The 13425-nt window shown below is 36.1% G+C and overlaps 1 protein-coding gene across 4 annotated transcripts in view; it reads right to left on the bottom strand.

Annotated features, from left to right (window-relative positions):
* The window catches only part of Sec3 (exocyst complex component Sec3), an 82577-nt gene that overhangs the window by 1462 nt on the left and 67690 nt on the right, over window positions 1-13425 (bottom strand). For all 4 annotated transcript variants that reach the window (XM_018517517.1, XM_018517518.1, XM_018517516.1 and 1 more), the window contains 3 exons: window positions 7081-7271; window positions 4613-4980; window positions 4383-4528 (listed from right to left, as the gene is read on the bottom strand). In XM_018517517.1, the coding sequence (XP_018373019.1) occupies window positions 4383-4528; window positions 4613-4980; window positions 7081-7271 (705 nt within the window). The remainder of the gene's footprint in view (window positions 1-4382; window positions 4529-4612; window positions 4981-7080; window positions 7272-13425) is intronic.

Here is a 13425-nt window from a genome sequence, read left to right as displayed (position 1 = left end):
GTGCAAGTAAAAAAAAGTAAAATAGAGCAGGGTATTCGATATACGGTGGATTTATAAAAATGACGGAAGTTGTGCTGCATGGAACTTTCGCGATTGAATCTTTTGATCCGTCCTCTACAGAGTGGAAACGTTGGCTGCAAAGGTTTTTGGCGGCCGTTAAAATTTTTAAGATACCTGAAGATCAAAAGACGTTATATCTATTACATTACATCGGATCAGCAGCTTTTGATGTCATTTGCAACAAGTTGGCGCCGGTAGATCCATACTCGGCAACTTTTGATTCTTTGATCACGAATCTGGGCGAATTCTATGCACCAGAACTTTGGAGATCGCCGAAAATTTCCGTTTTTACCAATGGAAACAAAAAGAGGGCGAGTCAATCAAGGACTTCGTGGCTGCGTTACATAAACTGAGTGTACATTGCAATTTCGGGGTGTATTTGCAGACGGCATTAAGGAACCAGTTAGTTTTTGGGTTAGCCAGTCGTCGAAGTCAGACAAGATTATTGGAAACGAGAGACCTAACCTTCGATAAGGCAGTTCAAATTGCGACGGTTCTGGAACTCTCCGAGAAGGATACACAACAGCTGCAAGCGGGAACTGTGGCCGTTGAGTATATCGGTGCTGGGATCAATAAATCAGAGAAGAAACAAAAGAATAAGAAGACTGCTAAAACGTTTAAAGATAAAAACGGGAATGTCAAATCTAAAGACAAAAAGACTCATACAAATTCCGCGAGTACGAACACACCTACTAATATTTCTTGTTTCAGATGCGGCGGTAATCATTTAGCAAATAAGTGCACTTTAGATCGTAGTATTAGATGTAATAATTGCGGAACGCCAGGTCACCTACGGAAAGTGTGCATGGGAGCGAAGCGTGCGGCTGCAAATCAGATCGAGGAGATCGTATGTGTGGAACAATTAGACCATCGGGATAAATTTTACAAAACGCTCTGCGTGGAGAATCGACGTATGCGTTTCGAAATCGACAGTGGAGCGGCAGTTTCGATCGTCAGTGCGAGTACAGCGCATCAGTTTTTTCCGCAAATACAATTACAAGCAACATCGTTACAACTAATTACCTTTTGCAAAACACCTATTAAAATGATGGGAATGTTACCAGTGAAAGTTGTCTGGCGGGGAAATCTGATTAAATTAAATTTATACGTTTCAAACGTGGATCGTGAACCGTTGTTAGGTCGCGAATGGATACGAAAATTACAATTGTCACTTACGAACTCAATAAACGCACTAACGAATACACGCTCTGATGTTCAGGCTAGAGTTACAGATTTATTACAGAATTATCGGGCAAAATTAAATCCCTCATCTACAAAAATACGTGGTATTGAAGCTAGTTTATCGATAAAAGAGAATACAAATCCAATTTTTCTAAAGGCTCGTACAGTCCCTTTCAAATTATTACCGTTAGTCGAACAGGAGTTACGGAATCTAGAACAAGAGGGTGTTCTTGAAAAGGTTAATACATCGCGTTGGGCCACCCCCATCGTTCCCGTGCTTAAGAAAAACAATCAAATCCGTATTTGTGATGATTTTAGCATTACGATTAACCCCCATTTGCTGATCGACGAGCATCCACTACCTACGGTTGATGAATTATTTTCTTCTATGGCGGGTGGTATTAAATTCACGAAGATTGACTTACAACAGGCGTACTTACAATTGGGAATACAGGAAACAGACCGCGATTTGCTTACATTAAATACTCATAAAGGCCTTTTTAGATGTACAAGACTTATGTTTGGTGTAGCTTCGGCACCAACAATATGGCAACGTGTAATGGAAAATTTACTGCAGGACATTCCGGGGGTATCGGTTTTCCTCGACGATATCAGGATTACGGGACCTGACGATGAAACTCACTTACATCGTGTTGAACTGGTTTTGCAGCGTTTAGCCGACGCAAATATTAGAATTAATGAGAGCAAAAGTGAATTCATGAAGGATTCTATACATTATTGCGGTTATAAGATTGACAAAAACGGGGTGCATAAGTCGGCTGACAAAATGGACGCGATTGATCAGATGCCCCGGCCAAGCAACATTTCAGAATTGCGATCTTTTTTGGGTATGATTAATTATTACGGTCGTTTTATTAAGAATTTAAGTACAATATTAGCTCCATTACATGTGTTATTGCAAAAGGGAGTTGTTTTCAAATGGACTCGGGAATGCAAACAAGCATTTCAATTAGCAAAAGAAAATTTTAAGAGTAACATGATACTAGCACATTTCGATTCGAGGTTGCCGTTGATTTTAGCGACGGACGCCAGCCCTTATGGGGTCGGTGCGGTTTTGTCTCACCGTTACCCTGACGGTACGGAGCGGGTCATTCAGTTTGCGTCGCAATCATTGTCAAGTACTCAGAGGAAATACGCACAGATAGACAAAGAAGCGTACGCGATCATTTTCGGAATTAAGAAATTTCACCAGTACTTATACGGCAATAGTTTCATTTTGTACACCGATCACCGTCCGCTGGTACAGATATTTTCACCTTCACGACCATTACCGGCTTACACAGCGCTACGTATGCAGCATTACGCGATTTTCTTACAAGGTTATATGTTCAACATTAAATACAAAAATTCGAAACAACATAGTAATGCGGATTGTTTATCGCGTTTACTGGTTCTGAACCCTGCGGCAGGACGGGATGTGGTAGACATACATGAAATTGCGACATTGCAGGATTTGCCAGTCTCGATGGAGAGTTTAGCTCGGACTACACAGGAAGATGTTCAGCTAAAAAAAAAATTATAAATGCATTACGTGGGAAAAAGGAAGTGCCGGCGAAATTACGGTTCAATATTAATCAGGCATCATATAGTATACAAAAAGACATTCTTTTTTGCAACGGAAAAGTGGTTATACCGCACTCTTTACGTGATCGGTTGCTTAAAGAACTACATAAAAGTCACTTTGGTATTGTCAAAATGAAAGCATTAGCGAGATCGCTGTTTTGGTGGCCGGGATTAGATAAATCCATCGAGAAATTGGCAGAGAACTGTAGCATTTGTAATACGTACCGTAATGATCCACCGAAAGTGGAAGTTCATGAGTGGGAACCTACTAAGGCATTTGAGAGGGTTCATGTAGATTATGCAGGTCCGTTTATGGGCACAATTTTTTTTAATGGTAGATGCTTTCTCTAAATGGCCGTTCGTCTTCGTCATGAAGGATATCACGGCAAGGAGTACTATTGAGAAATGTAAAGAGATTTTCATGAATTTCGGTTGTCCGGAGATAATGGTCATGGATAATGGCCGAAGCTTTCGCTCATCTGAATTTTTACAATTTCTAGCTAATAATAATATTACGCCTAAGTTTACAGCCGCTTATCACCCAGCCACAAATGGTCAGGTGGAAAGATTTGTCCAGACAATGAAGAACTCTTTGCAGAAAATGTGTGCAGAAGCAAGAAACAAAAAAATTGTTTTAGTGGAAATTTTACGTGACTTTCTAATACAGTATCGAGTAACTCCATATTGTGTCACCGGAGTTACTCCGGCGGAACGTATGTTTAAACGTCACCTACGTACGTATTTAACTTTTAAATTGCCTAGTAGGCAGAACTTTACAAATAGCAATGCAGGACAGAAAGTCCGGAAATTCTCAGTAGGTGAAAGCGTGAGATGCCGTAACTATAATAGTAAAGAAAAATGGAAGTTAGGGAAAATCATCCATTGTATCGGCAAGTTACATTATCGAATTAGATTAGAAGATGGTCGAGTGTGGGAGCGACACGTGGACCAAATTCTTGGTTCAAAAGAATCTGGAGTTCATCCGGAGAATTCGTACAATCAATTGGATTCAGGAGAATCAGAAATACCAGAGATGCCGGATCAAGAAACAACATCGCAAGAAGAGAACCACACAAATGAAACATCAGCTGAACCGAATGAAAGACAGCCATCCCCAGCAGTGGAGACAAGTACACCAGAGCTAGCTGGGGCACGGCAGAAGGAATTGCCAGCACGTAGGCGAGTACCGCCGGCTTGGGTTGCAGACTTTTGGATGGGCCAACCTAGAAAGTAATGTTGGTTTAGTGAGAGAGGAGTGTTATGTATTGCGTTATTCTAATTCAAGTATCCCGCGAGTAGGATCGACCGAGCGGAGGTATTGCGCACGCGGAGCGAGTAGTGGCGCTGTTGTATGTTTTCTGTTCTTCCGACGCTCGTAACCCGCGGAACCGAGGAGGGGAGAACTATTTTGTTTTTGTACGCTCTGAGGGGCATATTCAGCTCTCTGTACGATCCAACATTAAACTTAGTAATCTCTACATCGTTTAATTACTCTCACTCCCAATACACTACAAATATTTTTATAATTACAGAAGTATTTTTATATGGCAATTTACATTAAGTTTTTCAAGAGGTCGTCCAAAATATTGCGTAACATAAGCGCGAAGCGCGTCTTGATATTTTTGCTTGGCTTCCTTCCGCTCGTGGTCCAAAATCGAAATTTTTAGTTGTGAGAGGAGATCATAGAGATGATGAAAATTTTCTAAAAGTATAACATATTATATGCAATAATTATTAATAATTGAAATTAGATAATTTTATTATGTATACTATATTTTCTAATTACCCATTTTTATGACTTCCTGAGGTGTCTTATGATGTTCTCGACTGTGAATAACAATAGCCTCGAACATAGTACTCACAAGCTTCGTGTACCATTTCTCGAGATCAACCTTTCTATCAGAGTTGCGGAAAATCTTTTCCGCGGTTCTCGCAAATGGTCCGAAGTTTTCTATGTATGGTAATATACCACATTTGTGTCGACGATTAACTTTTGTATCGCACAATATGGACTGTAATTGCGCTTGTATGAATTTGTCAAACGCTCGTTTGACGTGGATCAGAGAGGATGCAAATGTCATCGATAAAAACGAGCCAGTATCTTGAGCGGACATGACATGCTGTGATAAACGCACTAATACGTACATGCACCAGCTGTAAATAATATACACAAGTGCATACAAACACACGCATACGTATACATACATATATACAGGGTATCCCTGAGTAAGTTTTTGCGAAGCACTTTTGTGTAGATAGAGCGGACTAAACTGAGTCGAAATGTCCTTTATCATTTTGCAATTTTCGCAATAGTTAAGGGGATCCTAAAGCCGTCTGTATTACCGATTAAATCATATAATTTTTGGATAACAAATTTGGATAACTTTTTTTCTCTTTCACAGATTTGAAAATCCTTATCCAGGATTAAAATATATGCATTAACGTGTTTGTGAAGTGGAGTTTATGTCGAGAACGATCAAAAATTTCAAAATTGAATATTTTTTATCGTTTCTTAGTGTAATATGGCGTCTCAAGCTATTAAGTCGTTACAACATTTGCTTGATACAAAAATTTTGCAATCTGCACTTAAAAAATAATAATCCACAAACACGTAGTTTGCACGAACAAATAACGTCGAGTCCTTAGAATAAGACACTTTATTGTGACGAATTTGTTATACGAAAATTGGCACGAACGTGCGACTGCGTGTATCATAGGTTGTGTAAGATATTAGTGTGGTAGTATATAAAGACATATCGATGCGCTGGAAAAACAGCGACCTCCAGTAACGTGACTTCGTCGGAGTTCAAGCTTCGCTTTAGGATCTGTTCTCTTCAGGAGGATAACATTAATATCCACACAGTTTTTTCGTATAGATTACGATGTCCAGAGTGATCTCAGTCTCGGCAACGTCTAAGGACTTGTAGTAGTCCTGAGCCTACTCGGCAACGCCTAGGAACGTAATCGTCCTGAGCCTTTCGGTAACGGCAAGGACTTGTAGTAGTCCTGAGCCTACTCGGCAACGCCTAGGGACGTAATCGTCCTGAGCCTTTCGGTAACGGCTAAGAACGGATTGTCGTTCTTAGCCTCGTAGATGGTCGGCGCGACGATAAGTACAATCCGCTACGATATCTTTCAAGTCGCGATTTTACTTTGAACGGCGATTTGTAAAAGATCCGACTGATGGCTCGGTTGCCCTAAGAATGAATAATAATTTCCAAACGAATATAATCCCCACTAGTCTGCCGGTGTACATCTAATTGGCTCTTTTCCCCTTCCACGATTAAGACGACTTGCCGGCGACGGATACGAGACCACGGCGACGCGATGACGGGAAAACCACGTACAAAAAACTGAGCTATTGATTTAGGCAACCCTTTAATCGATGCCGCGCCGATTGATGCCGCGCCGAAGAAATCCCCTTGACGAATAAAACCGTTACGCGCGTGTGTTTTGCGTAAATAATAATTGTTCGACCATCTACGCGTTTATGTCGTGCACGACGTTTTTTTATTATTGAAGAGCTCTGTGTAACAGGATCCCCTTAACCGCGAAAATTACAAAATGGCAGAGGACTTTTCGATTCAGTTTAGTCCGCTCTATCTACACAAAAGCGCTTGGCAAACATTTATGGGACGCCCTGTGTGTGTGTGCGTGTGCGCGCGCGCGCGCACGCGTTTGTGTGGGTGTGTGTGTGAGAGGGGGGGGTGTGTATGTGTGTACACAAGAGATATATTAAAGAGATTATAATGATTGAAACCTGCTTATTAAAAACTCTGGATAATTTTAAATGCAGAAGTCCAGGGTTGCCACAGAAAATAAATTTTGAAATTCTTTACTTTTCAAAATTTCCCAGATGACATAGTGGAGAATTTTTCATGACCAATATAAAATATGTAATCTTAAATTTTATTAAGTTAAAATGAACCGAGAAATGTTCAACACAAATGAATGAATTTGGTCATGTTAGTACCATCATGTTAATGTCTAATATTATTTTTGTGTAAATTTTTGCAATTTCTAGTTCAAGCAAACTACACATCGACTATATTTGACAGTCTTGTAGCACAGTCTTAGACTGAAGTAGGAGTAATATTACAAATTAAATAGAGCAATTTAATCAATAAACTGAAATTCCAGGTTGTTTTATATTTTTCATGACTTTTCCGGGTTTTTCCTAATCAATTTATATTTCCATGACTTTTCCAGGTCTATAGCAACTTTAGAAATCATTATTTTCAAAGACCAACTCACAAGCTGTCAATTTTGTCCAGGAAACTGATAAAGTTGTACAATTCTGTTTCCAATGATGGGAATATCGCGGCCATAGTCGCACGAACATCTTCGTTTACCTGACGCTCCAATCGTTTGCTTGCCGTCGAAGTTACCGATCCAGGACTTGCTGCACCGTTGTTAATGTTCTCTACTTCTTCTATCTCGCTACTCTGCACAAAGCAACAGACATTCATCTTATAACTAAAAAAGGAGTTGTTAAGTCGATTGCTCGTATCTCTCGAAGCTTATTGTTTTCTTTTCGGTAATGCTGATTGGTTCTTTCGCTGCGCTTACTTCGTGAGCGGCTGTCATCACGGAGATCGTTCGTTTTATGGATGTGTTGTGAGGTTAAGTTACATAATTACTTTTTTCGACTCTTTAAATTGACATAAATAATAATAATTGATAATAATAATATGTGAGATTGATATACATAATTATTTACTAATAATACTGCATTGATAACTGTTCAGGTTATATGTCAGGTTATATGTCTCTTCCTTTTCCTAAAAAGAAGAACATTACCGCGAAGTAATATCATCATTGTAATATCATCGAGATCGAGGCGCACTATGTCAGGAGCTTAGCCATGGGATGGCGATTAATAATATACAGCAATAACAGTTTATTGTGGGACAGTAAACTGGATTAGGCTTTAAATCCTAGGACTAGGCTGCATTTGTCACAATCAGATAAGTTTTATAAAACATTTTTATTACGTTCTTAATATTTAATATTTTTCACTATAAGGTATTGATGTTTTGTACTATATTTCATTTTCAGTTAGTAATAACCGGTGCTGTATGGATATCCTTCTTTAATATAACCCTACACGGTCAATAATTAGTAATTGACAGTATGCGAGAATTCAATTTCAAGGATGCAAATGTATGACGAAATGTTATTTTAAGTTGATATAGCGATATTAATTGAAGCGGAATCTTCTCTTTTCTTATAAATCAATCTTACAATTGAGAGGTTGGACGGATCAGTATTAAAGACAATATATTTCACTTTAGTTTTAGGAAGAAAGGAAAAAAAAAATATGAAATAAGTTACTATGAAATAGATTACTATGGAATAGATATAATTATATCTTATAAAATAAACACATTTGCCGATACTATTATTTAATACTAATACTGTTCAGAAATTTAGATTATTTATTAAGAGACTTGCTCCAAAGATGTCAAATGATGCTTATACAAATGCTTCTATGTGATGAAAGGTTATCAGTATATAATTATACCATACATCTCAAATCATTATCATCACATTATAATATTAACGGATTTATTAATAATTTTTTTATGATATGTATAATATTTAAATGATTAAAATATTCATGGAGAAAAAAATTTTAATTAATCTCTGATATATTAAAATGAATTCTCAACTTTAATGGAAAGAAAAGAATTCGTAGAAAGAGAAAGACCGAAAAGAAAGGAAAGGAAAAAAATATAAAAAAAATAGAAAAGCAGAAAAGATAAGAAAGAAAATAAAATGAAAGAAAAGAAATCTGAAAGGAATCATGATGTTATGCGGAACAAAATATTAGTATTTTAACGTTTCACGCTCTTTTTCGTACCTTTTCCTTTCTTCCTTTCCTTTTTCCTTTTTTTCAGTTCTTTTCTTTCTATATGAGTTCTCTCTTTTTCATGAAAAATACTAATAAGAAAAAATAAATTCGAGAGATACTAATATGAACACTAATATTTTCTTTCTCATAACGTCATCATTCCTTTCACATCTCTCTTCCTTCCATTTTCTCTTCCTTTTTTTGCATTTTCAGCAAAATATTAGTATTTATAATATATGTATTTACGTGTATTTTGTTGTCAGTTATTAGCGGTTTTCATGAAGAGTAAAGAACTCATGGAAATGAAAGGACTGAAATGGGAAAAAGAAAGAAAAAAAGAAAATAATACTCACAGAAAAAAGGGATTTAAAAGAAAGAAAAAGGAATTTAAAAAAAGAGCGAAAAAGAAAAAATGGAGCTGTGAAAGGAAGTATTATAATGTTATATACTAAAATGTTAATATTTATCTCAATACCTTTGTATTATTTAATTCTCAGTTATTATTAGCTTTTACGAAAAGGAAAGGTTTCATAGAAGGGAGAAGACTTGAAAGATAGGAAAAAGAAACGAAAAGAAAGGAAAAAACAGCAAAATATTAGACATTTGTATTAGCTCCTTTGTGTTGTATTACTAGGCTGTTCAATAAGTCCACGGCCTAACCAAGAGAGAGCAATATCTGTACGTAAATAGTGATTGGATAGATCTAACCTTTGTTAGCATAAATGTTGAAGTTCATGATAGTCTGATGCGTAGTTTTTGTGTAGCGTCATTTGTTGATAAACAATTCCGAGTAATTTTTGAAAAATGGAAAAACGCGAATTTCGTGGAAAAATCCCAAAAGATATCAAGGAAAAGCTTGATAAGTACTATGGAGAGTCTGCACCATCGTATTCAACAGTAAAAAAGTGGATTTCGGAATTTAAAATGGGCCGCACGAGTACTGATGATGGTGAGCGTTTTTCCATCTTTCAAAAATTACTCGGAGTTGTTTATCAACAAATGACGCTACACAAAAACTACGCATCAGATTATCATGAACTTCAACATTTATGCTAATAAAGGTTAGATCTATCCAATGACAACACTATTTACGTACAGAAGCTGCTCTCTCTTGGTCAGGCCAGGGACTTATTGAACAGCCTACTATAGGGTACAATGTGGTATATTAGATGTACAAGTATATGACTTTATGGATTTTCAATAGATAGTGGTATAGTCATACTGCTGCATTATTTAAAGTTGGCAATACATGTATTTGAAAGGTGTATACGCAGCTTTGAAACGTTTATCGCATTGAAAATGTCAAATTTTGTACCGGAAAAATTTGCGGGAAGTTTTACTTTAATATTCTTTTTTAAAGAAAAGTGCAGCTGAAAGTCATCGTTTACTCGTGGAAGCTTACAAAGAACATGCTCTATCTGTAAACATGTGTGAAAAATAGTTTAAATGATTCAGAAGCAATGATTTTGATTTAGATGATAAAGACCATGGATAGCCACCGAAAAAATTTGAAGATACACAATTGGAAGTATTACTTGAAGAAGAGGCATGTCAAACAGAAAAAGAATTGGCAACAACATTAAATGTTACCCAGCAATGCATTTCTTTACGTCTGCGTGCAATGGGAATGGTTCAAAAGCAAGGAAGTTGGATACCCCCCACACGAATTGAAAGAAAGAGACATTGAAAGAAGAAAAACCATGTGCAAATTGTTGCTGCAACGACAAAAAAGAAAGGGTTTTTTACATCGAACTATTATTGGCGATAAAAAGTGTATTTACTACGACAATCCTAAATACAAACGAGCATGAGTTAAGCCCGGTGAACCAGGTCCATCAACGCCAAAGCGAAACATCCATGGCAGCAAAGTTATGCTGCTGTGTATCTGGTGGGATATAAAGGGTGTAGTATATTATGAACTACTGCAACCGTTTGAAACTATCACTGGTGAATGGTACCGACTACATTTAATACGTTTGAACCGAGCTGTGAAGGAAAAACGATCGCAATGGGAGAATAGACATGACAAGATAATTTTACAGCATGACAACGCTAGACCAAATGTTCATGAATCCGTCAAGAATTATCTAGAAAGAGAACTGGGAGATTCTACCTCACCCGTTGTATTCACCAGACATTGCTCCCTCAGATTACTATTTGTTCCGATCAATGGCATCGGCTCTTTTCTGGAGAGCGGGGTTCAGATCTTGTAAAAAAATAAAAAATTGGCTTGATAATTGGATCGCTTCAAAACATCCAAACTTCTACCAGCGTGGAATCCGTTTATTGCCTGAAAGGTGAGTCAAGAGTGTGGCTTTCGACGGAGCATACTTTGAATAAAGTAAGAATAATTTGTTATGTCAAACCAAATTTTTTTAATCAAAAAATCCGTAATAATCCATCATAATTGTACACCTAATATATTTTTAATTATTAGTAGTTTTCATGAAAAAAGAAAAGGGCTTATAGGATGAAAAGGATTGAAAGCAATGGAAAAGGAAAAGAAAAGAAAGAGGAAAAGGAGAAATGATAAGGAGGAAAAGAAAATGAAGGAAAAGTGATACGAAAGGAATGTTATACAGAATAAATATTAGTATTAGCATTAGAAAAATTGCAGGTGGATTTGTTGTTTTACTTTCGATATGTAGATGACATTATTTTAGCAGCACCGATTGAAAGTATTAATAGAATTTTAGATATGTTTAATTCCCACCATGATAGATTGCAATTTACGATGGAGGTGGGTGAAGAAGGAAGTTTGAACTTTTTCTAATGATTGTTGAGGACCAAAGAATTATTTTTGATAAATATTATAAAACAACTTTTTTGGGTAGGTTTCTTATTTATCATTCACATCACCCTACATGTCATAAAAAAGGCATCATCATCGGGATGTTGGATAAGATCGTTTTACTATCTCATCCTCGATACCATAAACAAAAAGTCAAGGCCATTAACATTTTCCTAAACAATGGCTATCCACTCAAGTTTATTATTTCCATTATTGAGAAAAGAATCAATTTTCATTTAAATAATTTAAATATGTTATAGGATAAAATTTATGCAAAAGTAAAAGAAAAATTCTTCTCCATTTCTTTTGTAAAATCAATTTCGGAAAGTTGTGTACCGATAGCAATGAAATGTCACTGTAAACTAGCTTTTACCATTCCAAATACGTTAAAAGGATTTATAAAAAAAGGAAAAGATAAACTAGAGTTATTATCCAACCAGAATGTACCATAGTGTATAAAATATCATGTGAAAATTGTGAAGCGAGTTATGTGGACCAAGCAAAAAAAAAGTTAAAAACCAGATTGCATGAACATATTTCAGATATCAAAAAAAGAACAGGGTCTCCTTCGGTTATCACAGAACATCGTGTCAATCACAACCACAATTTTAATCGGAAGGAAATAAAAATTTTAGACAACGAATCTTCATATAATAAAAGATTGATATCTGAAATGGTTCACATAAAAATGCAAAAGCAAGGTTTAAATAGACAATTAGAAACTGAATTTCTACCTGAACCTTATCATCAAATTATAAATTGACTTTCCCCCTCCTAATTCATTTTATATTCTTTCGTTTCTTCCCTCTCTTGCTCCTAGCTATCTCCTTCTTAGTCTACCCCCACCATCCCTACTTCACAGATGGCTCGCTTGTTTCTTCTCGATCATTCTAAGCCAGAAAGTTATTAGAACAATAAACTATCTTTTGACTCGATCGCATGTGCCTAACGATATAAGAATGTGTAAGCGTTTGAAGAGAGTTGATTGCGTTATAATTGATACCTATTGTAATAAACAGGATGACTTAATTTTAAGGTATAAGAAATTAATAAATGTGTTAACAAGGACTCTCTCTTCTTAAAATAACAAAAAACAACCTAAATGTGGGCTAATGAGAGTCAGCGCGAGCGAAGGTGCGCAATAAATCTTCACAAATAAACAATAATTAATATAAATTAAAGGCTTTCAAGAAATCATCTAAAACAATTATGAAATGCCTATTAGAGCCGACACAAGTTGATGTGTGTGATAAAAAACTTTTTATTAAAAAACAATATAAAATTGTAACAGTAAATGAGGTGAACGTTTCGACCCTAAGTCGGGTCCTCTTCAGTACCAATAATCAATTAAGACGCATATCAATTAAACGCATACGAAAAAAATCCTTCAAGATACAAGAGATCAAGCGTAGAGATTGCAGTGAATTGTGTCCATTTACGTGAACATAACATTAATTTGGCAAAATTGCTGAGGAAAAGAAAACCAGGAAAAAATTCTTTTAAAAAAATTAAAATTATAAGTGGAGAGGAAATTCTTTTACAAATTGGAAAACTTACATGAAAGCAAGTAGGTGACATATGTTTTTCAAATGTGCATCCTGTCATTAGATTGGTAAAAACACTACACAAATATCGTAAAATCAAAGATTGAAACACTATATAAATTTTAACTAGTACAGAAATTATAAAAAGCTTACATGACAGATAAATTCGAAAAGATGTCAATCGTTCCGAGTATCGACAGATAATGAGAACAAATCCGAGGAACAAAGTCAAGCAGACAAGATAGCAGACATTTCAAAATACATATGTCCAAACGTAAACAATCATAAAGTGTCGTAAAGCAAACCGTTGAAACTAAAAATGTAAAATTCACAAGTTTAAAAAGAACAAAGAAAAATCAAATTTAGGACAATGTGATATAAATTAAAAAATAAATTTAAAAATAGAAAAT

Source organism: Trachymyrmex cornetzi, unplaced genomic scaffold (genome assembly GCF_001594075.2).
Source record: "Trachymyrmex cornetzi isolate Tcor2-1 unplaced genomic scaffold, Tcor1.1 scaffold693, whole genome shotgun sequence".
Classification (NCBI taxonomy): Eukaryota; Metazoa; Arthropoda; class Insecta; order Hymenoptera; family Formicidae; genus Trachymyrmex; species Trachymyrmex cornetzi.
Note: the sequence above shows the minus strand (reverse complement) of the source record. Positions and strands in the feature narration are given on the sequence as shown.